The sequence below is a fragment of the Suricata suricatta genome, chromosome 8, assembly GCF_006229205.1.
Source record: "Suricata suricatta isolate VVHF042 chromosome 8, meerkat_22Aug2017_6uvM2_HiC, whole genome shotgun sequence".
In the NCBI taxonomy this organism is placed as follows: domain Eukaryota; kingdom Metazoa; phylum Chordata; class Mammalia; order Carnivora; family Herpestidae; genus Suricata; species Suricata suricatta.
Genome location: NC_043707.1, coordinates 65853476 through 65877078, shown reverse-complemented (window position 1 = coordinate 65877078; position 23603 = coordinate 65853476). Strand labels below are relative to the sequence as shown.

At 36.0% G+C, this 23603-nt stretch overlaps 1 protein-coding gene across 5 annotated transcripts in view; it reads right to left on the bottom strand.

Moving 5' to 3' along the window:
• The window catches only part of EVI5 (ecotropic viral integration site 5), a 190558-nt gene that overhangs the window by 117089 nt on the left and 49866 nt on the right, over window positions 1-23603 (bottom strand). For all 5 annotated transcript variants that reach the window (XM_029947060.1, XM_029947062.1, XM_029947063.1 and 2 more), the window contains 7 exons: window positions 11786-11975; window positions 10921-11145; window positions 10103-10177; window positions 6300-6425; window positions 4745-4888; window positions 3025-3114; window positions 2820-2917 (listed from right to left, as the gene is read on the bottom strand). In XM_029947060.1, coding sequence (XP_029802920.1) covers window positions 2820-2917; window positions 3025-3114; window positions 4745-4888; window positions 6300-6425; window positions 10103-10177; window positions 10921-11145; window positions 11786-11975 — 948 coding nt within the window. The remainder of the gene's footprint in view (window positions 1-2819; window positions 2918-3024; window positions 3115-4744; window positions 4889-6299; window positions 6426-10102; window positions 10178-10920; window positions 11146-11785; window positions 11976-23603) is intronic.

The window sequence follows — 23603 nt, the reverse complement described above, 5'->3', positions numbered from 1 at the left end:
ATGTACCCCAATGTTCATAGCGGCACTTTCTACAATAGTCAAATCATGGGAAGAGCCTAAATGTCCATCACCTGATGAATGGATCAAGAAGATGTGGTGTATATATATATATATATATACACAATGGAGTATTACATGGCAATGAGAAAGAATGAAATCTGGCCATTTGTAGGAAAGTGGATGGACCTTGAGGGTGTCATGCTCAGTGAAATAAGTCAGGCAGAAAAGAACAGATACAATGTTTGCACTCATAGGTCTAACAGGAGAAACCTAACAAAGGACCAAAGGGAGGGGAAGGGGGAAAGAGAGTTGGGGAGACAGAGGAATGCAAAACATGAGAAACTATTGAATACTGAAAACCAACTGAGGACTGAAGCAGGAGGAGGAGGGGGGAAGGAGGCGTGGTAACAGAGGAGGGCACTTATAGGCAAGAGCACTGGGTACTACATGGAAACCAATTTGACAATAAACTATTAAAAAAATACTAATGATCAGTCACTACATTGTACACTTGAAACTAAAATAACAATGTGTTAACTATATTGGAATTAAAAATTTTTTAAAGATATTATTGTTCTATCTAGAAACTATATTGGAATTAAAAATTTTTTAAAGATAGTATTGTTCTATCTAGATAATTCTTTTACTATTCTTTATTTCTTTATTATTTTATTATTATTCCAGTGTCTCTTTCTGTATGTTTGAAAACTGTCCCAATAAACAAAAAGGAAAAGGAAATATGATCTAGAGCTAATGAGCAAACTATTCTTTCCTTCACAATTAAGCTTCATATAAGCAGAGTGCAATGCTATGTTGAGGGAGGTTTTGTTTTGTTGCTTTTTAAGTCAGAACTCAAAAATACCTTTGTATGCTGAAGAAATTAAACAGAAAGAGGGGGTGAATATAAAATCAGAAACACTAGTGGAGCAAGGACCTGGAAGAAATGAAAATAACATCATAAATTAGCACTGTAAAGGAAAAGAAATACTATATTCTGAAAAGGGGAGAAAAGGTATACAGCTAATTCTGAAAGCTTCAAGTTACAGGAGAAAAAGCTTCAGGGAGTTTGAAAATGATGGCTGATGAATTAAGAAGTAAAATAATCTGAAGAGTTAGATATGGTAAAATAAGGATAGAATCTGGAAAAAGTAGTAAAGTTTGAAATAACCACCAGGGAAATGGGAGACTTAATCAAGGCCAACGAAAACATACTTAGAGTGGCAATGCAGATACAACTTACTGCCACCAGTCATGGAGTTTCATGGAGTTTTCTCTAACACTTGGCTACATGAATACAAGTACAAAACATCAGAGGAGCTATACTTATTCAGACCAGAGAAAGGCTACTAAACATCAGAATAGAGATCTGAAAGTGGAACAGAAACATCATATGAGTCAGGGAATGAAAGAACTAGGGAGTCAGAGATTGATAAGTAAATGGAGTATCTAAAATTTCAGACATGGGATTATACACATAGGTGATAAATAAAACCTAAAAGAAGTATCAGTTATCCTGTTATATATAATTAAAGTAAAATAAATTTTCTTTTTTGGCTAGTGTGATTTAAATGTGGTTTTTCCTGGGAAACTGGGTAGCTCAGTTGATTAAGTGTCTGACTCTTGCTTTGAGCTGGGGTCATAATCCCATGGTTCATGATTTCAAGGCCCATGTCAGGCTCTGCACTATTAGTGCTTGGGATTCTTTCTCTCTCTCACCCCCTCAAAATAAATAAGCTTAAAAAATTAAATAACGGTAAAGTAAAATAAATAAATAAATGTGGTTTTACCAAGACCTGGACATTGACATAGCTCCTCTGGGTTTTTCCAATAACAGAACAGAATTGCTTTTTTATCAATAATGTCTCAACATGATGGTGTAACAGGATTTAGAAATTTCACAAATAATTTATTAATTATAACTAATTAGATAATTATGTGATATATAATTTATATTTATATATAACTATTATATAATAATTATATAATTAATAATAATAGTGAAAGCTCATAAATTGTGGCTTGTTTTTGCAAGTTAAAGCTAATTTTAATAACATAAGTCTCACTCATATTCTAATATACTTCCTGGGGTAGAAACTTCCATGGGAGTTACATAATACACATGATTATAATTTTATGCTACAGCAGCTAAGGTATTAAGAATTGCTAGCATATAGTATTGCTATCATTTTAAAGCATCTTGTACCACAAAAACTAGTGTCAAAAATGGTAATTATAATCTTCAGCTAAGATTTATTTAAATACTGGAAGCTAGAGGATTAAGAGCTGTCATTCTTGATACTATTATCATACTTCAAAATTAATTTTTGTGAGATTAATTTCTTGTACTTATATTAAATATATATCAAGAAAAGTTTCATTTGAAAATAATACACAGTACAACTTAAATTCTAAATCTATACCTCATACCTATCTTATTGGCTAGGCTAATCCTGAACTTAAGTGACACTTTGGGGTCAAGATGAAAAGAAGGTTAGTGAAGTGGATCACACCATAAAAGTGGTTTTCAAAATAACAGTACACTCACATGTATAAACTCACCAGCTTTCTAATTCCAGTCAATATGGAATGGGGAAAGGGAGCATTACAGGTAATACATAATGGTTCCAAGCAGCACTACTAACAGAAGTATGAAATTCCAACATTAAATTTATGTTATCCAATACCAGCAAACAAAACACTACACTTCTATAAACTGAGGAGGAAAACTGCATTTATCACTGGACTCTTTTTGATGCTTATAATTTCCTATATGCTCCAACAAACCCCCATAACTAAAAGGCAAAATAAAAAATACTTACTTTTTCATTTTTTTTGTGTTATATTTGACTTGGTAAGCTGCCTGGATTAATTTGTCTGGACCACCATCAAACTGATGTGGAATGACCTTCTGAAAGTGCTAATACGATACAATAAGAAAAAAACATAAGACTACTTAGTGCTGTTTATTGTTAACTAATTAGCAGTAAAATCTAAAGACACTCAAGAAATCATGAACTACCTTACCTGTAACATCCCTTCCATGTCAAGTTGCATCAATTCTGCCTGATTCATTTGAAGAAGCGCTAATCCTACTCGAAATACTATTTCTAAACCCTGTGGAAACACATTTCATAAAGTCAAACTTGTCTTACTCTGCCAATGACAAAAACTAATCATTCAAAAAAAATGCCTTAGCATTGTTTACCTTAGTAAACATTTAGGAATCTAAACTAGAAACTGGCAAACACCTCTGGAAAAAGTCAGAGAGCAAATATTTTGGACTTTTGGGCCATGTGGTCACTGTCACAAATACTCAACTCTGCCACTACAACCCCAAAGCAGACAGAGACAACCCAACAAAAGGGCATGGCTATATTCCAAAAATTCTTTTTATAAAAATATGTGAAAGAACAGATTTGATACTTGAACCAGGATGGTCAGTATATAAATCAGTTTGCTGGCTCCAAAGTAAACTAATTAGGTAATATAAACTGATCATTCTAAGATATAATTAACAATCAACATTTGGTTTAAGATATTCTATTTATTTTATTTATTTTTAATTAAACACCCAAAGTGGGGCTTGAATTCACGATCCTGAGATCAAGAGCCACATGCTCTACCAGCTGAGCCAGCCAGCTGCCCGATTAAGATGTTATTAATAATAATTAATACTTTCGTATAAGTACTGCGCACTAACCGATTGCGCCACTGAAGCTCCAATAATTAATAATACTTTCAATTGCTTGCTATCATTCGTCACCTAACCTTACTTCCTACCTTCTCACCCAAAATACAGAATAAAAGATAAAGGATGACTACTACATGACCATGACAATTAAAAGGACCACCTGCAAAATATTCATGGAATAGAAGAAACTTAATTATGCTCATTACTTCTCTCTCACGCTCTCATTCTTTGGGTAACAGATGCACTGCAATAACATTAACTATAAGACAAATTTCACCTTTCACTGATTCTCACTGAATCAATCAGGAGGTGATACAGAGGTCTGATTAAAAGTATGGGCTCCAGGGAGTCTGGGTGGCTCAGTCACTTGAGCATCTGACTCTTGATTTTGGCTCAGGTGATAATCCCAGGATCATGGGATCAATCCCTATATTGAGCTCCACACTGAGCATGATGCCTACTTAGGATTCTCTCTCTCTCTCAGGGGCACCTGACTGGCTTAGTTGGTTAAGCGTCCAACTCTTGATTTCAGCTTGGGTCATGTGGTTTGTAGGTTTGAGCCCTGAGTTTGGCTCTGTTGGGGCCAAGTCTGCTTGGGATTCTCCCTCCCTCCCTCTCTGTGCTTCCCTGCTTACACTCTCTCGCTCTCATTCTCTCAAAATAAACAAACTTCTAAAAAAAGATCCTCTCTCCCTTCTGCTCCTCTCCCCAAGTTCACACTTGCTCTCTTAAACAAACAAACAAACAAAAACACCAAAAGAGTGTGGCCTCCAGATTTTCACTGCCTGCATTTGAATGCCGGTTACTACACCACTTGGGTACTATGTCCATAGACAAGCTACTTAACTTTCCTCTAAGTCTCAGCTTCCTCATCTATTATTCATTAAATGAGGAAAGTAACAAGTACTTGGTAGGGTTTTTACAAGTTTAAAGGGGAGTTTCCATGTAAGTAGTTTCGGACAGGACATATGGGTGTCCTTTATTGTTCTCCTCATTGCCCTGCTCTGCTGATTAAACCACTGATTCCTTTGCTCAGTCTGCCCTTTAGCTTACCTCAGACATAAAGATATCAAATATCCTTGTTGCAATTGGTAATGGAAAAGTTGTAAGAAAGATAGTCAGAAACCAGGATGATGCATACATTGAGGTATGAAAACTCTGAGACTGAAAATGTACAAAGAGCTCTGGAAGATGCTCCTAAAGAGAAGAAAAGAATTAATTAAAACACAGTAAAATTGAGCATTTTAAACCAGATTATTGTGTGTACACTAGATGAGCTTATTTCAAACACAAAGATTAGGTCGGGCATCACTTGGAAAAGTTAAGATGGAGAAATTGATACATTCAGGAAAGTGGTAACTATCTGGGAAGGGAATAAGGGAAAGGATGTGGAGTTAGAACTCAGGCTCTATCTAGAACATTTACTAATAAAAATAACAATTAAGATAAAACTTTAATATTTTTTAATCATGTTGATGGGAACACGGCTGTCTGATATTTTCTGTACTTTTCTATAAACTGTAATAATTCTAAAAATAATTTTTTAAAGAAATGCTACATTGAAATACTTTCTGGTGCTATCTACCATTGATCACCCATCCTTACCTTCCTACCTTCTCACCCAAAATACAGATGCTTCCTCAATTCTAGTAATTCAAAACATAAATGACACATTAACTGAAAATAAACCAAAAGAAATTAAGGTTGGTTAAAAACATTATCTCAGAAAGAAAAATTTATATAAGAATCATCTCAATTCCTACTTAGTCTTTTTTTTTAAAATGTGCAAACACTTCACATACCCCTTTTTTCCTCACTACACAAAGAGATTTTTAAATTCCTGCAGGTAAGGCTGCCAGGGAAAAGCAGACTCATAAAAGGGCTCTCATGTCTGCTGAATCATGCTGAACCTATATTCTTAAGTTCTACATATTTATCTAATTGAAATTTAAGTAAATGAGAATACTGACACCATTGTATTACAGGACAATATAGTAAACTAAACCATATATATATGAATATAAATTAAATCTAGAAGGGTAAAATATTTCAAAAATATTTTTCACTTGATTTTGATTCCTCTCCTCCACTCTCTACACCCTCAGACAGTCACTAGACTCTGAGTCTAGTGACTAGACTCTGAGTCTTAAAGGAGCAACATAAAAGCATTATTTGAAGAAAAGATTATAGGCTAGCAAAAAAGTGAGATAAAAAGGGAAAGGCAGGAGAGGACTGAAAGAATCAGAACAGATAAGTCTCAAAAGAAATAAACTGATGTCAGTGCTAAAAAGTCATGAGCTCCTTTGAGAGCAAAGTGTATGTAACAATAATAGGACACAATAAGGCATAACTCATGCATTTAGGCAATGTGGTTGTGATATATTTGGCACAAATGCCTCAAGTGTGAATATGAAAATTGCAGTCAAGTTTCAGACTGCTCCACCAGCAGATAGCATCTAATCGGTGTGTTAACGAACCAACAAATCATCATGGGATTAAAACACTGACTTTTCAATTGCTTTAAAATTAAATTTGCTTAGTTGTCATTCAAACCAAGATGACAAAAATATATAAGTAATATGCCTTTTTGTTAACACTACAATTTTACCTGTATCATGCATTCAAACTGGTACATACATAGGCCCAATTCTGCCATACTTGGCTTAAAAAGTTCACGAAGTCTATAATCTTGCATTAATTTAACAAATACACAGAAAGCTTCTTCTTCTGGCATCTAAAAGAGAAGGGGAAAAAAACCAACACAAGTGAATGTTCTGTGATATACAAAAAAGCTAAATGCTATTTCAACTAAGAACCCATCCAAGTATAAACACTGTTTTGAGTGTCCATGTGTTACAATGTTAGGAACAATGGACTAGGTTTCAAAGGATTCTATCTCAGAATGAGAGGTTAAACAAATCTTACAACCTCTGAGCCTAACTGCCTACACTTGCCTAATTCATGAATTCAATCAACCAATATTCATTTAGAGCCAGATATTTCTGTTCTCCTGGGTACATGCCAGTGAACAAAATAAACATTCTACTCTCATGGAACTTGAACCTTTTAGTTAGGGGAGATAGACAATATGTGTAATAAATCAATATGCCAGATGGTGATGAGTGCTATGGAAATAAAATAGAGTAGGGTCACAGGAAATGCTGGAGAGATTCACTGCTATTCATGTAAGCAGATCAGGCAAGTCCCTTGATAAGGGAGCATTTGAGCAGAACACTGAAAAAAGTAAGGGAGCAACTGAGGAAAGAATAGTCGTCCTGGGAGAGTAATACAAGGCCTTGAAGTAAAACCACAATTGGCATGCTCAAGGAATAGCAAATAGACTACTAAACTAGGAGTAATTCTGCAAGAGGTAGTTAGATTATAGAGGAGAAATACATAGAACCAAATTACATAGGGTTTTAGAGGCCACTGTAAGGATGTGGATTTTTACCTTACATGAGATGGGAAGACCTTCAACAGTTCTAAGCAGAAATTATATAAAATAAGTGTTAAAGAATCTTTAAGTAAGGTTTAAAGGTATGTTTCCCAATGTTCATAGCAGCACTTTTAATAATAGCCAAATCATGGAAAGAGCCTAAATGTCCATCACCTGATGAATGGATCAAGAAGATGTGGTATATATACACAATGGAGTACTACATGGCAATGAGAAAGAATGAAATCTGGCCATTTGTAGCAAGGTGGATGGACCTCGAGGGTGTCATGCTAAGTGAAATTAGTCAGGCAGAGAAGGACACATACCAAATGTTTTCACTCATAGGTCCAACAGGAGAAACGTAACAAGGGATCATAGGAAGGGGAAGAGGGGGGTGGGGAAGAAAGTTAGGAAGAGGAAGGGAGGCAAATCATGAGAGATTCTTAAATACTGAAAACAAACTGAGGGCTGAAGAGCAAGGAGGAAAGGAGATAGGGGTGATGGTCACGGAGGGGGGCACTTGTAGGGAAGAGCACTGGGTGTTAAATGGAAACCAACTTGGCAATAAATTATTAATAAAATAGTAAAAAAAAAAAAGGTATCTGTTTCACATTTTATGTGAAACTCACAAGAATAAACTATCAAATAAGATAATGAATATAAGTACTCTTTAGAGAGCTACACAGATTTCAGAATACTCTCTAATTTTCGAATGCTTCTTTATTTACATTATAACAATGTGTTTTAAAAGAAACCTTGGGGCGCCTGGGTGGCTCAGCTGGTTAAGCGTCCAACCTCGGCTCAGGTCAGATCTCACAGTTTGTGAGTTTGACCTCCACATCGGGCTCTTTGCTGACAGCTCAGAGCCTGGAGCCTGCTTCAGATTCCGTCTCCCTCTCGCCTTTCCCCTCCCCAACTCATGCTCACTCACTCTCAAAAAAAAAAAAAAAAATTTTTTTTTAAATTTTAAATTAAAAAAAGTAGATAAAAACTAAACAAATAAAAGAAACCTCAAAGGCTCTCTAGGCTAACAACTGTTTCTAGTAATTTTTTTCCTGGTCTTAACAAAGCCATGGACAGAAGTCAAGTGTTACTCTTAGTAAAACCTGTACTTCCTTCCTCCCGACACATAGAGCAACAATTCTGCCTTGAAGACCATCCTTATCAATTCCACAAGCCCTACTGCCCAAATGATTTATGTTAATCACTATAAGAAGCCCAACAACCCAGAACTCTCATCCCATGTGGTTCTACTGCTTCCCTAATTTAACCCCATGTCCAGCCTTCCTTAAACCTTTTCCACAGCACTTTCTGCAACTTATAACCTGCCATCATCAAAATATGCTACCCAGATCCTCAATCTCTTTACCAAATATTTTTTCACTTTATTCCTCTAATTGAAACTTGGCTCCCCTAAGGTGGCTGTTTTCTTTACTACAGCACTGGAAGAAGTCAGGGAGTAGAAGTGATTGTCCCTTCTTGGACCTCAATGACTCACTATTTACTATATTAACTCCCCCTTCTCTCTTAAACAGAGAGTGTGGATATTACCTACTACTCTTCTTTTTTGTTATATCTACAAGCCTCTAGGTCACCCACCCAAACCTTACTCATTTTCATGAGGATTAGTTCCCCGGCCTAGCAGATCTTAGCCTTCCTTTTTTCCAACGATCTTAGCTCAGGCTCTAGAGCCACACTGCTTATGGTTGAAATTCCACTTAGCTACATGACCTTAAGCAAATTAAATTACTTAATCTCTCTGTTGTTGAGTTTCAACAGCTGTCAAATGGGTAAAATAATGCACTTATTTCACAGGACTGCAATGAAGATTAATACACAAAGTATTTACAGTTGCAAGCCTATCACTCATTGATACCGCACTACCTTTATTCTGTTCCCAACTCTCATGTGCTCTTTGCTGCCTACAGCCTGTTCTATTTATTGTCACTTAAATCCACAATTACTTTTGCCTTTCTCTCTCAGTAATAATTCCAACTGCATAACTCTACCCCTGGATAAATTCAACTCTACAAGTTTATCTAGCCAACAGAAAGTAGCTGGGTAAAAACAAAACACTTAACTATGCTGTTTGGTCTCACTTTGAATTCAGGACCACTAACGCCAGTGGATCCTTCGTGTTTCTGGTATACTTTATTTTCCTAATTTAATCATTCTCAGCCTCTTAGGCCACCATTTCAAGCTTTCTTCTCTGTCAAGTTTTCATAACCTCCTTCCCACTCCACTCAACTCTAACCTAATGGCCTTATTTGGTATTTCAATTTTTTAAAAATTAGAAGCAACAGAGTTTTCCCATTCTCACACTACCACAAGTATCATCCTACCTTTATCTGCACCTTTTTTATAGCCTCTTGTCTCTCTTATCTATTGGCCTGAACCTTTACCCCGATTCTGATCTCATATTTCCAATTGCCCACTTACATTTCCACTTGGATGTCTGACAGACCCCTCAAACCACTCATTTCCAACTCTGTCATTCCTTGGCCAAACTTCCACTCAAAATCCATACATGTTCTCACTGTCTCCTTTCCTTTTACTCCACATCCAATCTATCAGTAACTCCTGCTGGCTCTATATTCAAATTGCAAAGATGTACAACATAAATAAGATTTTCATACCAACACTTTAATCGTGTACTCCTTAGTTGGGAAAACATTAGTCTTTATTAAATATTAACATAAAATTTAAGATTTAAAAGTAGAAACAGGCTTTAGTGGAATATTATGTTTCAAATGTAGATACCTTGAAGTTGAAATTTCGTTAGTGGCAGGGTATTATTGTATACATTATTTTCAAAACTTTTAGTACTTTAAAGTGAAAATTAACTATACCTATTTAAATTATGCCTAAAGAAAAATACCCAATATCAAATGCTTAATTAAAACAAGAATGACTCTTTAATTCTCCAATTCAACTTCAATAAAGAACTTAGAAACTTGGTACTTGTACTAACTTACCTGCATAAGCAACAATCCAACTATAAAAGCACTTCCTTGACAGTAACCAACCTCACGATCCACTAAAGAATATGCCTAAAAAGTAAAAAATGTTCAAAATATTTTAACATGATGTATTATATCTTCCTTCTCTAAAAACCTAAAAATAGTGAGATGGAGTAAAGACTATTTATTTTCTAGAAAAGCTTCTGCTTGCTTGTTGTACATGTTATCCTACTAGTGCTTAAAAAGCAGATGATTTATTACATAAAATTTTCTTTTGACAGTTTCCCAGTTAGAAACCAACAACTCCTAAGGACAAGAAAATAAAGAACCTATACTTAGTGAAGTAACAAAGCTTTAAAAATGTTTACTTGATAAAGATAAAAAACAGTAAGGCTGAGGTAAAGCACTGGAAAAACTGAAATGGTTTAAGAAGAAATTAATATTTCACAGAGGTAGTTGAAAGGGAAAAGAAGTATGTGAAGAAAAAAGGCAATATTGAAGAAAAAATTACAATAGCACACACTTTGGAGAGCTAAGAGTCCCTAACAGTGCTGGCCACAGTCTGGTCCTAGATTGTGAAACTCACAGAAGATAAATCATCTATTTTCATAAAGGATCTTTTCTATGGTATATTGATTAATAAACTATTTGATTTTAACCAACTAAGACTGAGCAAAGTGATGAATTTTCTATGTTCTCCAAACTAGACAGTAATGTAGCATCAAAATTGAAGCAGAAACTATGCAAAAGTCAAATTTTGCCAAAGCAACTGATTATTGTGTAATTTCAACCTTCTGAGAATTCATTTTAAAAAATGAATAAGTAGAACTTACCTTCATTACATTAAATAAAACCTCCTGTCCAAGGCTGTCTTTTTCCTTAAAGAAATTGTGTTCAGGATAAGTTCTAGCAATATCCCTACGGATCAATTTTTCACAAGGTGAGGTCATTTTCAGGAGTTCGGAATACTGATCCTTAATTGGCATACTCTGTGCACTGCATAAAAGTTGCCAAACTATTGCTCTAAAATGGTGAGGTATCCCTTTACGAACAAGCTCCTAAAAATAAAAATAAAAGTAAAATAAACTCTTAATAATAAATTCTTGAAGTCTCCTACCTTAAAAGCCAAAGATGACTTATTGGGGATGGAATGGAGTGGAACATGTCATCAAATACATAATTCACAAAGCTACTCTTACATACTAGGGAAGCTTTTAACCAAAGCTAAGACTTGGCCCTTGGGTGTGTCTTATTCTGGTCAGGGGGGCTACAATGCCATGATAAATATTCTTGACATTTCTCTCAGAGTATGGTCTCTAAAGCTATTTAGGACATGGTAATCCGCAGAGCTGTGAATCAAAGCACTATAACCATTATCTTTCAGGTATGTTTTAGGTATTAGGTATATTTTAGGTATATTAACAGGCTGTTAATATTTCATTCCTGAATCTATAAAATGAGAGAATTTCTAAAATAATTTTTAGCTATATATTTCTACAATTAGAAGACATCTGTAACAACTGATACCTACTTCAAAACTTCTTATGGACACAAATAAATGGAAGCATATAAGTAGGGCTCTTTATTTACAGCACTTAGAAAGTACTAGAATCTGAGTTGTTTTTTAATCTTCCAATAATCCATGCCTTCATGCCCCTTTGGGATAAGAGGAAGAAATTCAACAAAGAATATGAATACCTTAACTTGCTTTTCCTTCTTTTTGCGTACATCTTCCCATTCATTAACAATTCTTCCCCAAAGAATCCAAGAATCTTCTTCAAGGTGGCTGAGGTTGCTAGAGGCTGATGAACTTGATACGAGGGAGGAGCCACTGTTTCTTCTCGACCCATTTACAGATCTTAAAGACTTACTATCCGTCTCTAACAATCTAAAACATAATTAAAAATTGCTCAAGATCTAATTTCAGTGATACTGAAGTAATGATGATACTTAGAGCTTCACTAATACCCATGGTTTTAGAAAATGCATAATTTCAATAATATTTGGTTACTGCTGTATTTTTTCATCTAACCATAACAATTTAAAAATTTGATAGTAAATTACAGTAAATATTTTAGTACTATTAGTCCCATCATAATTTCCCTTCATCTCTACTAAAAATACAAATTAGAAGAAATCTAGTGAGAGAAGTGGTTGGGAGGGTTTCAGGAGAAATGAAATTGCCACTGGAACAGGTTTAACAAATTCTATTGAAGAACTAATCCTAACGTGTAGAATGCATCCCGGGCTTTTAAAAAAAAAAAAAAAAAAAAAAAGGCCAAGAAGGGCCACACAAATCACCCAAATCCCTTCTCTTTTTTTCATTTTTTTTCCACCCATGTATAAATCTGCCCATTGTTTGTCCATGCACTATTGGTATAAAAAACTGAACTGGGATGTGTGGATGGCTCAGTGGATTAAGTACCCGACTCTTGACCTCAGCTCAGGTCTTGATCTCAGGGTTGTGAGTTCAATCCCTCCACTGGGCTCCATGTTGGGCATGGAACCTACTTAAAACAACAACAACAATAAAAACAGACAAAAACCCTGAACAATTATTAATATGAAAACTGGAAGCTTTCATTTATTTGTTTATGTACACATGTATTTATTTACAATTCTAGATTCTCTTGGAAAATAAAAAGATAGGGCAAAACCAAGACCATCCACATTCCTGCACAGGAAAAACAAGGTGTAGCAGAGTAGGAGCTTCTCTGTTTAGATGGAGGACTTTAATCCACTAAATCTCCATAATCCCTACCATCTCCCCCAAAACTTGGGCCAACTAACAGTTGTTATTTATCACTGGGTTTGCACTCTCAAACTGAGATCTCTTACTTCTTAAGGTCCTTTCGCCTTTGTATTTCCTTATCTGCTCAAAGATGACATAATTTCAGAGATCAATTCTATGACTTATCACAACATCAAGTCTATTATTTATTTCATAAAGAAATGGACTTTAATGAAACATTGGAAAATGTGGCTCACTATAAAGATATAAATTACATGTCATTCAAGTAAGGGTCCTCAAAGATCTGTTTGTGTTTTTAACATGGCTATTACTTACTTCCAATATGCCTTGAGAAAGTCCTCTGTTTGGGATATAACAAATCCCAAAAGAAGTATGTGTGTCAAACCATGAGAAGACTATAGAAACACTCTTTGCATGGGCGACTTGTAACTTATCTTTATATCCCTGAGACCATTTAGCTATATAAAAGGTAAATATCATGAACAAATATTCATTAAATATCAACTGAGTTGAAATAAAATCGAAACCTGCATTTAAAGAAAGAACTTCAAATCCCAAATATGTCATATTCAGTAACAACTCAATAATAAAAACTGAACAAATTCCATTCACATTCATGGAATAGTTTAATACATTTCCACTGGAACAATAATTTAAGTTAAATATCCCAAATATGGTTAGAAACAGAAAAATTTATAAAACAGCCAAATTTAGGGTCAACTTTTGCTATAAATATTTTTTATCAAAAATAATTAATGATAATGTTTTACTTTAATACTGCTTTTTCCAGATATATTATTTCAATAAGTCTACAATATATCTTATGGAAAAATTAGTGTACAAATATAAGCACTTTTATGTAATCCCTCAGAATCCTGAATGGAATAGCAAAACAAACTTTAGTGAAATAACTTGAATCTAAGTTTTTCATTTAATTATTCACTGAATGCTTGCTGTATGCTAAATAATGAAACTGCAGCACTACCATTAGCGGAGAAATGCAATTATAAAGAATATAATGATATTCCTTAAGCTAAACGTAAGTTTGAAATATGATTGAGGTAAAGATTTAAAAAGTGCCTAAAGAGAAGGCTTTTAGAGAGTCAGAGAAGTCTCAGAGATTGCTAAGTTATAACTTCTGGCATATGCAGGAATGCCGAGTGCAATCATGGGTGGGTTAGAGAAGACGGTAAAGCAATTTATCTTCAGAGGACATTGAAATACCACACACAAATATAAAGAACTGTGAGAAAAATTTATAAATAAAATATTCCAAAGATACCACATTATTTAAAATACTGCTCTTGGATCCAATGGAAAAAAAAGACAGTCTCTTTAACAAATGGTGCTGGGAGAACGTGACTGCAAAAGAATGAAACAAGACCACTTTCTTACATTGTACACAAATTCAAAATGGATGAAAGACCTAAATGTGAGACAGGAAACCATCAAAACCCTAGAGGAAAAAGCAGGCAACAACCTCTTTGACCTCAGCTGCAGCAATTTCTTGCTCAACATATCTCCAAAGGTAAAGGAATTAAAAGCAAAAAGGAACTACTGAGACCTCATCAAGATAAAAAGCTTCTATAAAGCAAAGGAAACAAACAAAACTAAAAGGCAACTGACAGAATGGGAAAGGATATTTGCAAACAACATATCCAAGATCTATAAAAAAACTAACCACACTCACCAGCAAAACAAATAATCAGTAAAAAAAAAAAAAAAAGGGGGGGGGGGCAGAAGACACAAACCCTTTCCAAAGAAGACATCCAGATGACCAACAGAAACATGAAAATATGCTCAACGTCACTCATCATCAGAGAAATACAAATCAAAACCACAGAGATACAACCTCACTCTGGTCAGAGTGGCTAAAATTAACAACTCAGGCAATTACATGTCGGTGACGATACGGAGAAAAGGGAGCCCTCTTGCTCTGTCTGTGGGAATGCAAATTGGTACAGCCACTCTGGGAACAGTGTGGAGATTCCTCTGAAAATTAAAAATAGAACTACCCTACAACCCAGCAATAGCACTACTAGGATACACGAGTGCTTATTCATAGGGGCACAGGTACCCCAATGTTTATAGCAGCACTATCAACAATAGCCAAATTATGGAAAAAGACTAAATGTCCATCAAATCATGAATGGGTAAAGAAGATGTGGTTTTGACACAAAAACAGACACACAGACAAATGGAATAGAATAGAGAACCCAGAACTGGACCCACAAATATACGGTCAATTAGTCTTTGACAAAGCTGGAAAGAGTATCCAATGGGAAAAAGACAGCCTCTTTAGAAGGTGGTGCTGGGAGAACTGGACAGCAACATGCAGAAGAATGAAACTAGACCACTCTCTTACACCATACACAAAAATAAACTCAAAATGGCTGAAGAACCTGAATGTGAGACAGGAAACCATCAAAATCCTCAAAGAGAGAGCAGGAAACAGCCTCCTTGACTCCAACTGCAGCAATTTCCTACTCAACACATCCCCAAAGGCAAGAAAATCAAGAGCAAAAATGAACTACTGAGACCTCATCAAGATAAAAAGTTTCTGCACTGCAAAGGAAACAATCAAGAAAACTAATAGGCAACCGACAATGGGAAAAGATAGTTGCAAATGACATAGCGGATAAAGGGCTAGTATCCAAAATCTACAAGGAACTCACCAAACTCCATACCCAAAAAACAAATAATCCAATGAAGAAATGGGCAGAAGACATGAACAGACACTTCTCCTAAGAGGACCTCCAGATGGCCAACACACACATGAAATGATGCTCAGCATCACTCATCATCAGGGAAATACAAATCAAAAACACACTGAGATACCACTTCACACAAGTCAGAGTGGCTAAAATGAACAAATCAGGAGACTATAGATGCTGGTGAGGATGTGGAGAAAAGAGCACTCTCCTATACTGTTGGTGGGAATGTAAACTGGTGCAGCTGCTCTGGAAAACAGTGTGGAGTTCCTCGTAAAAACTATCAATAGAACTCCCCTATGACCCAGCAATAGCACTGCTGAGGATTTACCCAAGGGATACAGAAGTGCTGATGCATAAGGGCACATGTACCCCAATGTTCATAGCGGCACTTTCTACAATAGTCAAATCATGGAAAGAGCCTAAATGTCCATCACCTGATGAATGGATCAAGAAGATGTGGTATATATACACAATGGAGTATTACATGGCAATGAGAAAGAATGAAATCTGGCCATTTGTAGCAAAGTGGATGGACCTTGAGGGTGTCATGCTAAGTGAAATAAGTCAGGTGGAGAAGGGCTGATACCATATGTTTCCACTCATAGGTCTAACAGGAGAAACCTATCAGAGGACCATGGGGAGAGGAAGGGGGAAAAAGAGTTAGGGAGAGGGAGGGAGGCAAACCATGAGAGACTCAAATGAACTGAGGGCTGAAGAGGGGGGAAGGAGGAAGGGAGGGATGGTCATGGAGGAGGGTACTTGTGGGCAAGAGCACTGGGTGTTATATGGAAACCAATTTGACAATAAACTATATATTTTTTAAAAAAGATGTGGTTTATATATACAATGGAATACTACTTGGCAATTAAATCATGCCATTTGCAGCAACATGGATGTAACTGGAGGGTATTATGCTGAGTGAAAATAAGTCAAGCAGAGAAGGACAGATACTATATGTTTGCACTCATATGTGGATCTTGAGATCTCAACTTAGACCATGAGGGAAGGGAAGGGGAAAAATCATTACAAACATAGAGGGAGGGAGGCAAACCACACGAGACTCTTAAATACAGAGAACAAACTGAGGGTGGATGGCAGGGTGGGAGGGATGGAAGAGGGGAAAATGGGTGATGGGCATTGAGGAAGGCATTTGTTAGGATGAGCACTGGGTGTTGTATGTAAGTGATGATCCACGAAAATCTACCCCAAAAACCAAGAACACACTTTACACACTGTATGTTAGCCAACTTAACAATAAACTATATTTTTAAAAAGAATTTAAGTAAATAAATGAATAAAATAAAATGCTGTTCTTGCCTTAACTCACATAATGAACAAAAATGACTCAAAATGACAATAGCCATTAATATAAAAGCTAAAAACTACTAAAATTCCTTGAAGAAAACAATAAAAAGACTTCACAACCTTGGAATAGCCAAAATGTGTTAATGGGACACAAGGAAAACTAACCACAAAAGAAGATTGACTAAAAAATGAAGTGAACTTCATGAAACTTAAAAACTCTGATCTTCAAAAGATACTCTTAAGAAAATGAAAAGGTGAACCACAGACTGAGAAGAAAAAGTTCTCAACATATGTATCTAACAAAAGACTGACATCCAGAATACATGAAGAACTCTTAAAATCAGTTCATAGAAAGGTTTTTAGTGAATAACAGACTTAAACTGACACTTTAAAAACAGGATAATTAAATGGCCAACAAGCAACTGAAATACATTCAACATGTTTTTTAGTCATCAGAGAAAAGCAAGTTAAAATCACACTATGTAGGGGCATCTGAGTGGCTCAATCAATTAAGCCTCTGGATTTCAACTCAGAAGATCATGATTCTCTTGGTTCAGGAGTTTGAGCCCCACGATGGGCTCCACACTGACAGCATGGAGCATCCCCAGGATTCTCTATCTCCCCTTCCCCTGTCTTCACATGTGCTCTCTCTCTCGCTCTCTCTCAAGGTAAATAAATGAACCTAAAACAAAAACAAAAACAAATCGTACAACGTATACAGTAGAGTAGCTACAGTTTTTAAGACTGACCATACCAAGTGTTGCCCAAGATGGGAACAATTGTAACCGTCATATATTACTGATGTCAGTTCCACTTTGAAGAAGTAAATTTTCATTTGACCCAGGAAGATAAATGAATACCCATATCCACAAAAAAACTTGAAGAAAGTTCACAGAAGCTTTATTTGTAATAGCTAAAACCCAGAAACAACCCAAATATCCAGAAAAAAATAAATGATCAAATTGTGATATATTCATTCACTGCAATACTAATTCAGCAATAAAAAGAAACAAACTGCTGATACATATAATAAAATGAATTTTATAAACATTAGGTTGAGTGAAAGCATCCAGATACAAAAAAGTACACACTATATAATTCCAATTTTATGAAGTTTAAGAACAAGCATATTATAGAAAAAACATAGGAGTAAATCCTCATGACTTTGGGTTAGGTACAGCCGTTTTAGGGGCTCCTGGGGTGGCTTAGTTGCTTAAGCATCCAACTCTTGATATCGGTTCAGGTCGTGATCTCACAGTTTGTGACACTGAGCCCTGTGTCTGGCTCTGCACTGACAGCACAGAGCCTCCCTGGGATTTTTCTCTCTCCTCCCCTCTCTGCTTCCCCCTCCCTCTCTCAAAAAAAATTACATAAACTTTAAAAAATAAATAAATAAGTGGGGGACCTAGGTGACTCAGTTGGTTTAGCGTCAGACTTTCGCTCAGTTCATGATCTCACTGCTCATGAATTCAAACCTGCACTCGGCTGTGTGCGAACAGCTCAGAGCCTAGAGCCCACTTCAGATTCCATGTCTCCCTCTCTCTCTCTGTCCCTCTCCCACTCACACTCTGTGTATGTCTCTATCTCTCTCTCAAAAATAAAGATAAATAAATATTCTTAAATATGACACCCAAAGCACAAGTAACAATAACTATATCTATATAGGTATACACAGTAAAACCTTGGTTTGCATGCATAATTCATTCCAGAAACATGCTTGTAATCCAAAGCACTTGTATATCAAAGTGAATTTCAAGAAGCATTGGCTCAGTTGTGATCATGTGACATCTGCCGTTATGTAGTACTCATATTGCAAGACATCACACATTTATCAAGTTAAAATTTATTACAAATGTTTGCTTGTCTTGTGGAACACTCACAAACCAAGTTACTCCCAATCCAAAGTTTTACATATTTATATTTAAACAAACTGAACGCAACAAAATTAAAACGGTTTTGGGGCACCTGGGTGTCTCAGTCGGTTAGGCATCCAACTTCAGCTCACCTCATGATCTTACCGTTCATGTTTCAAGCCCCAAGTTAGGCTCTATGCTGACAGCTCAGAGCCTGGAGCCTGCTTTGGAATCTGTGCTGGAATATGTGTCTTGCGCTCCCTCTGCCCCTCCCCCACTCACGCTTGCTCTTGCTCTCTTTCAAAAATAAATTAAAAAATTTTTTAAAAATTTAGGAAAATGTTTTGTGCCATCCTGAGTACCATCAAGAAAAAGGAAATCTACAGAATGGAAAAATTATTTGCAACTCAGAAGACTTACTTCTAAAATATATAAGAAACTTATGACTCCATAATAAAAACAAAGAACTCAATTAAAAAATGGGCTAATAATCAGAATAAATAGTTCTCCAAAGAAGATATACAATGGCCAATAAGCATATGAAAAGCTGCTCAGTGTCACTAATCATTTGGGAAATGCAAACCAAAACCGTAATAAGATACCACTTTACAACCACTAGGATGGTTAGAATCAATAGACATAATAACAAGTACTGGTGAAGATATGGAGACATAGGAATCCTTCGACACCATTGATATGAATGTAAAATGGTAAAATCACTTTGGAAAACAATTTGGCAATTCTAAGAGAAATGGAAAAGCTATGCCCAAGAAGGATAGAGGGTAACTGCTAATGGACACGCGTTTCTTGCGGTGACAGCTGCACAAAACTTAGACAACAAATGTTCATGGCAGCATTTATTCATAACAGCCCCAAAGTGGAAAGAATCCAATGTCCCTGTCAAGTGTTAAATGGATTTAAAAAAAAAAAAAAAACCCCACTGGTACAGCAGTACAATGGAATATTATTTCATCATGAAAAGGAATGAGGTATTGGTCCTCACTACAACATGGACACACCTTGAAAATATTATGCTAAGTGAAAGAAATTCAAAAAGGAAATCCATTGTATAATTCCATTTATATTCAATATCTAGACTTCATAAAGCAGATTAGGTTGCTGAGAACTGGAGTGGAAGTGAGAAGAGCAAGGATAGGACAGTGATTACTAATGGATACATGTTTTCTTGTGGTGATGGCCACACGACTCTGAATATATGAAAAAACACTGAACTGTACACTTTAGTGAATTGTATGTATATGAATTATAGCTCAAAAAAGTGTTATATAGAAAATAAGTAAAATATACCAGTGGCAATAAAAATCAGAAGAGAGGTTTCAAGGGGGTGAGGTTGCTAGAAAAGGGCACAAGGAAATTTCTGGGATGATAGGAATTTTCTAACATGATAGAAATCATCCATGTGTTAATGGGCATGTGGGTAATACACAGTCAAGTTTGTCAAAACCCCAACTATACTTAAGAATTGAGCATTTCTCTGCAAATTATACACCAACTTTATAACAATTTATAGAAAATAATGACACTAGAAGCCGTGACAATTAGGTGAGAAGTTACTGCTTACTATTGAAAGCCCTTTAAAACCTTTTAAATAATGACTATTACTTTAGAAAGAACTGTTTTTGCTATATTAAATGCATCTATTCTGTAAAGAAAGGAAAAGATAAACATTTCATTTTTTCCTTTTCACATTTATTGGTCACTCTAACAAATTTTAGAATTTTCTAAAGAGAAACTTCAGAATTTTTTTCAATGTTATAGGTATAATGAAGTCCTTTTGTCAGAGAGTTGAAACATTTTCAAGAAATAATACTTGAACTGATACTCTCAAGTCTCTCCCCATTGAACTACTAAGTCATGGCATGCAGGAAAACAATTTACGTTTTCATTAAGAAAACAAAGACTTTATAGAATGTGTATTTGGAATCATATATTTTTACTCCTCTTTGCTAAATACAGTGATGAAACAACTCAGGAAGACTTTTAAACTGCAAGATAATTACAACATTCTGACATGGTAAAAGAGGGGATGTGCTACTTGAAAAGGTCAACAGTTTCCAAAGACTTGAGGCTAGCAACTGGAAAAATGGTAAGCATTATCCGTATGTCTGTGGACTACTGAGAAGTCTATTAAAAACTTACTCATTTATTTGCCTCTTTCCAGAGCACATGGGTTCACTGCCTTGGATGGATTTATTGCAAGAAAGGAAACTACCTTCCCATCTCATCAGAATTTCCTTATGACTAATTAATAAGAAAAAATTTATCAGATTAAAGGAAAAGAATATAGGCCCAGCAGGACTATTGTATACTATAATTGAAGGCATTCCTCATCGATTTGTGTGGCCTCCAGGCCATTTTTTAGCTGCCTCTGTTATTCAATAATTCACAAGCCCGATCCTCCCAGAATGCTGCCAGACTAAGACATCAGAGGTTGGATCTCTACTGACTAGACAATACATAATCTTCAACCTCCTAAGTAAGCAACTCCAAGTGTTAGAGTTCTAGCCCTAAAGACAGCATTCAAAATGGCTATAACCCTACTTTATCTGAAATAGGGGTGCTAAAGCTAATTTTCAGTTGGATTTCAAGTAGCATTAAGGATGGAGAAAATGTAGTTTTGGCAGCTTACAGAAGCTTAGAAGACTGGGCAGAGAAAAAGTATATCTAGCTCCCTAGTGGACAAAACCAGCAACTAAACAGAGAACAGAGAAGAAGGGAATATGCCAACACAGGGAGTAGGGTTTTTTTTTCCCCCATTTAAAAAAAAATTTTAATATAGTTTATTGTCAACTTGGTTTCCATATAACCACCCAGTGCTCTTCTCCACTAGTGCCCTCCTCCATGCCCATCACCCATTTTCCCTTCTCCCCCACCTCCATCAACCCTCAGTTTGTTTGCAGTATAAGAGTCTCTCATGGTTTGCCTCCCTCCCTCTCCCCAACTACTTTTCCCCTTCCACTCCCCACGGTCCTCTGTTAAGTTTCTCCTGTTCCACATATGAGTGAAAACATAGGGTATCTGTCCTTCTCTGCCTGACTTACTTCACTTAGCAGAACACCCTCCAGTTCCACCCATGTTGCTACAATTGGCCAGATTTCATTCTTTCTCATTGCCATGTAGTATTCCCTTGTGTATATAAATCACATCTTTTTGATCCATTCATCAGTTGATGGACATGTAGGGTCTTTCCATGATTTGGCTATTGTTGAAACTGCTGCTATGAACACTGGGGTACATGTGCCCCTATGCACCAGCAAGGAGTTTTATTTTATTAGGCAGATTACCTTCGCCATATCTTAATGACTAAAAACTGAACCTTATCCTCACCAAGGGGTCACCTATCTAAGGAAAACACCATAATGTGTGCTTCATGATGGACATATGAGGAAAAAAAGGGTAGCCTGTGTGTAGCAGTGCACACTTGATAAACAAAGAAAAAGCCTCTCTTGCTAGAATACCATGACTGAAAAATACAAAAGAGGAGAAGGAAAACAATGGGTTTTCTTTTGGGTATCTAGAGTATTAAGTCCTTGGGAGACATCTGAAGCTTAGAACAATCAGATAGTCATCTTAATATCTCACATCATCCTAAGAAGGCTGAAAACAGTACATTAAAATATTTTGAGTGAGAGAGGGAGCACATTCACACAACTTTTATTATACTATATTACTATAATTGCTCTACTGTATTATTAGGTATTGTTACTAGTCTCTTAGTGTGCCCAATTTTATCAATTAAAAAAAAAACAGTATACACAGAGTTCAGTCTTGAAAGGTATTACGCACCGGTAATGAAGAAATAGTGTATTAGCAAAGAGTTCATAATAAACTTTTTAAGTATCCTACTGTCCTCAGCATAATGCTTTCCTATGGATACCAGAACAGCAACAAGTCATCCTGCCATTTGAAAATGTGTAAACTGCTAAGACATTTTACAAAGAGCTAAAGAAAGATCTAAGAAAAGCTAAGGTTAAAAAAAAACTGCTATGTAAGAAAAACACTTGGAAAGCTAAATATGCTGGCACTTACTGCACAGGAATCAACTTTCCAAACATGGGGTTCAAATATCTTATAATGTTACATCAAAGAAACAGGATATGAATGAAGTGGGATAAAGAGAGCAACTAGCAAGCTGAAAGAAAGGCAAATAAGTAGCAACAAAATATATGCTTGACTCAGGCAGTTGTCACACCCTTTCACATCAGTATCATCACGTACAAATTCAAGTCTCAGAGCAACAAAAACAAAGGGAGAATTCAGACAAAACACAAGGAATTAGCACAGGAAACAATTTAGAGACAATTCATAGTAGGGTGCCTAAATGATAGGGTGGAATCTCTCCAATTCTGAAAGCAAGCAGTTTTTTTCTTTTGCTTTTGTTTCTTTAAGATGAGGTCTCAGAGAAAGCAAACACGTGAGACTTGCAGCTCTGACCAGAAACTGATGGTTTGGGGATTACTTTTATAAAAACCTTCCAGACAGACAAGAATAGCAGACTTAACTGCTTAGACTTCTTAATTTGAAGATACAATGTGGGGATACCTGAGTGGTTCAGTCCATTAAGCATCCGACTTCAGCTCAGGTCATGATCTTGCGTTCATGAGTTCGAGCCCTGAGTCAGGCCCTGTACTGACAGCTCAGACACTGGCACCTGCTTCAGATTCTGTGTCTCTCTCTCTCTCTCTCTCTCTCTGCCCCTCCCCTGCTCATGCTCTCTCTCTCTCTCTCTCTCAAAAATAAACATTAAAAAATTAACAAAAATAAAAATACGATATGAAGCCAAGCTAGTTACAACAGAAAAAGGAATTCAATAAATTATTTTAATCATCAAATTTCTCAGGATTTCAGACAATTGATTTAAAAATTTTAAA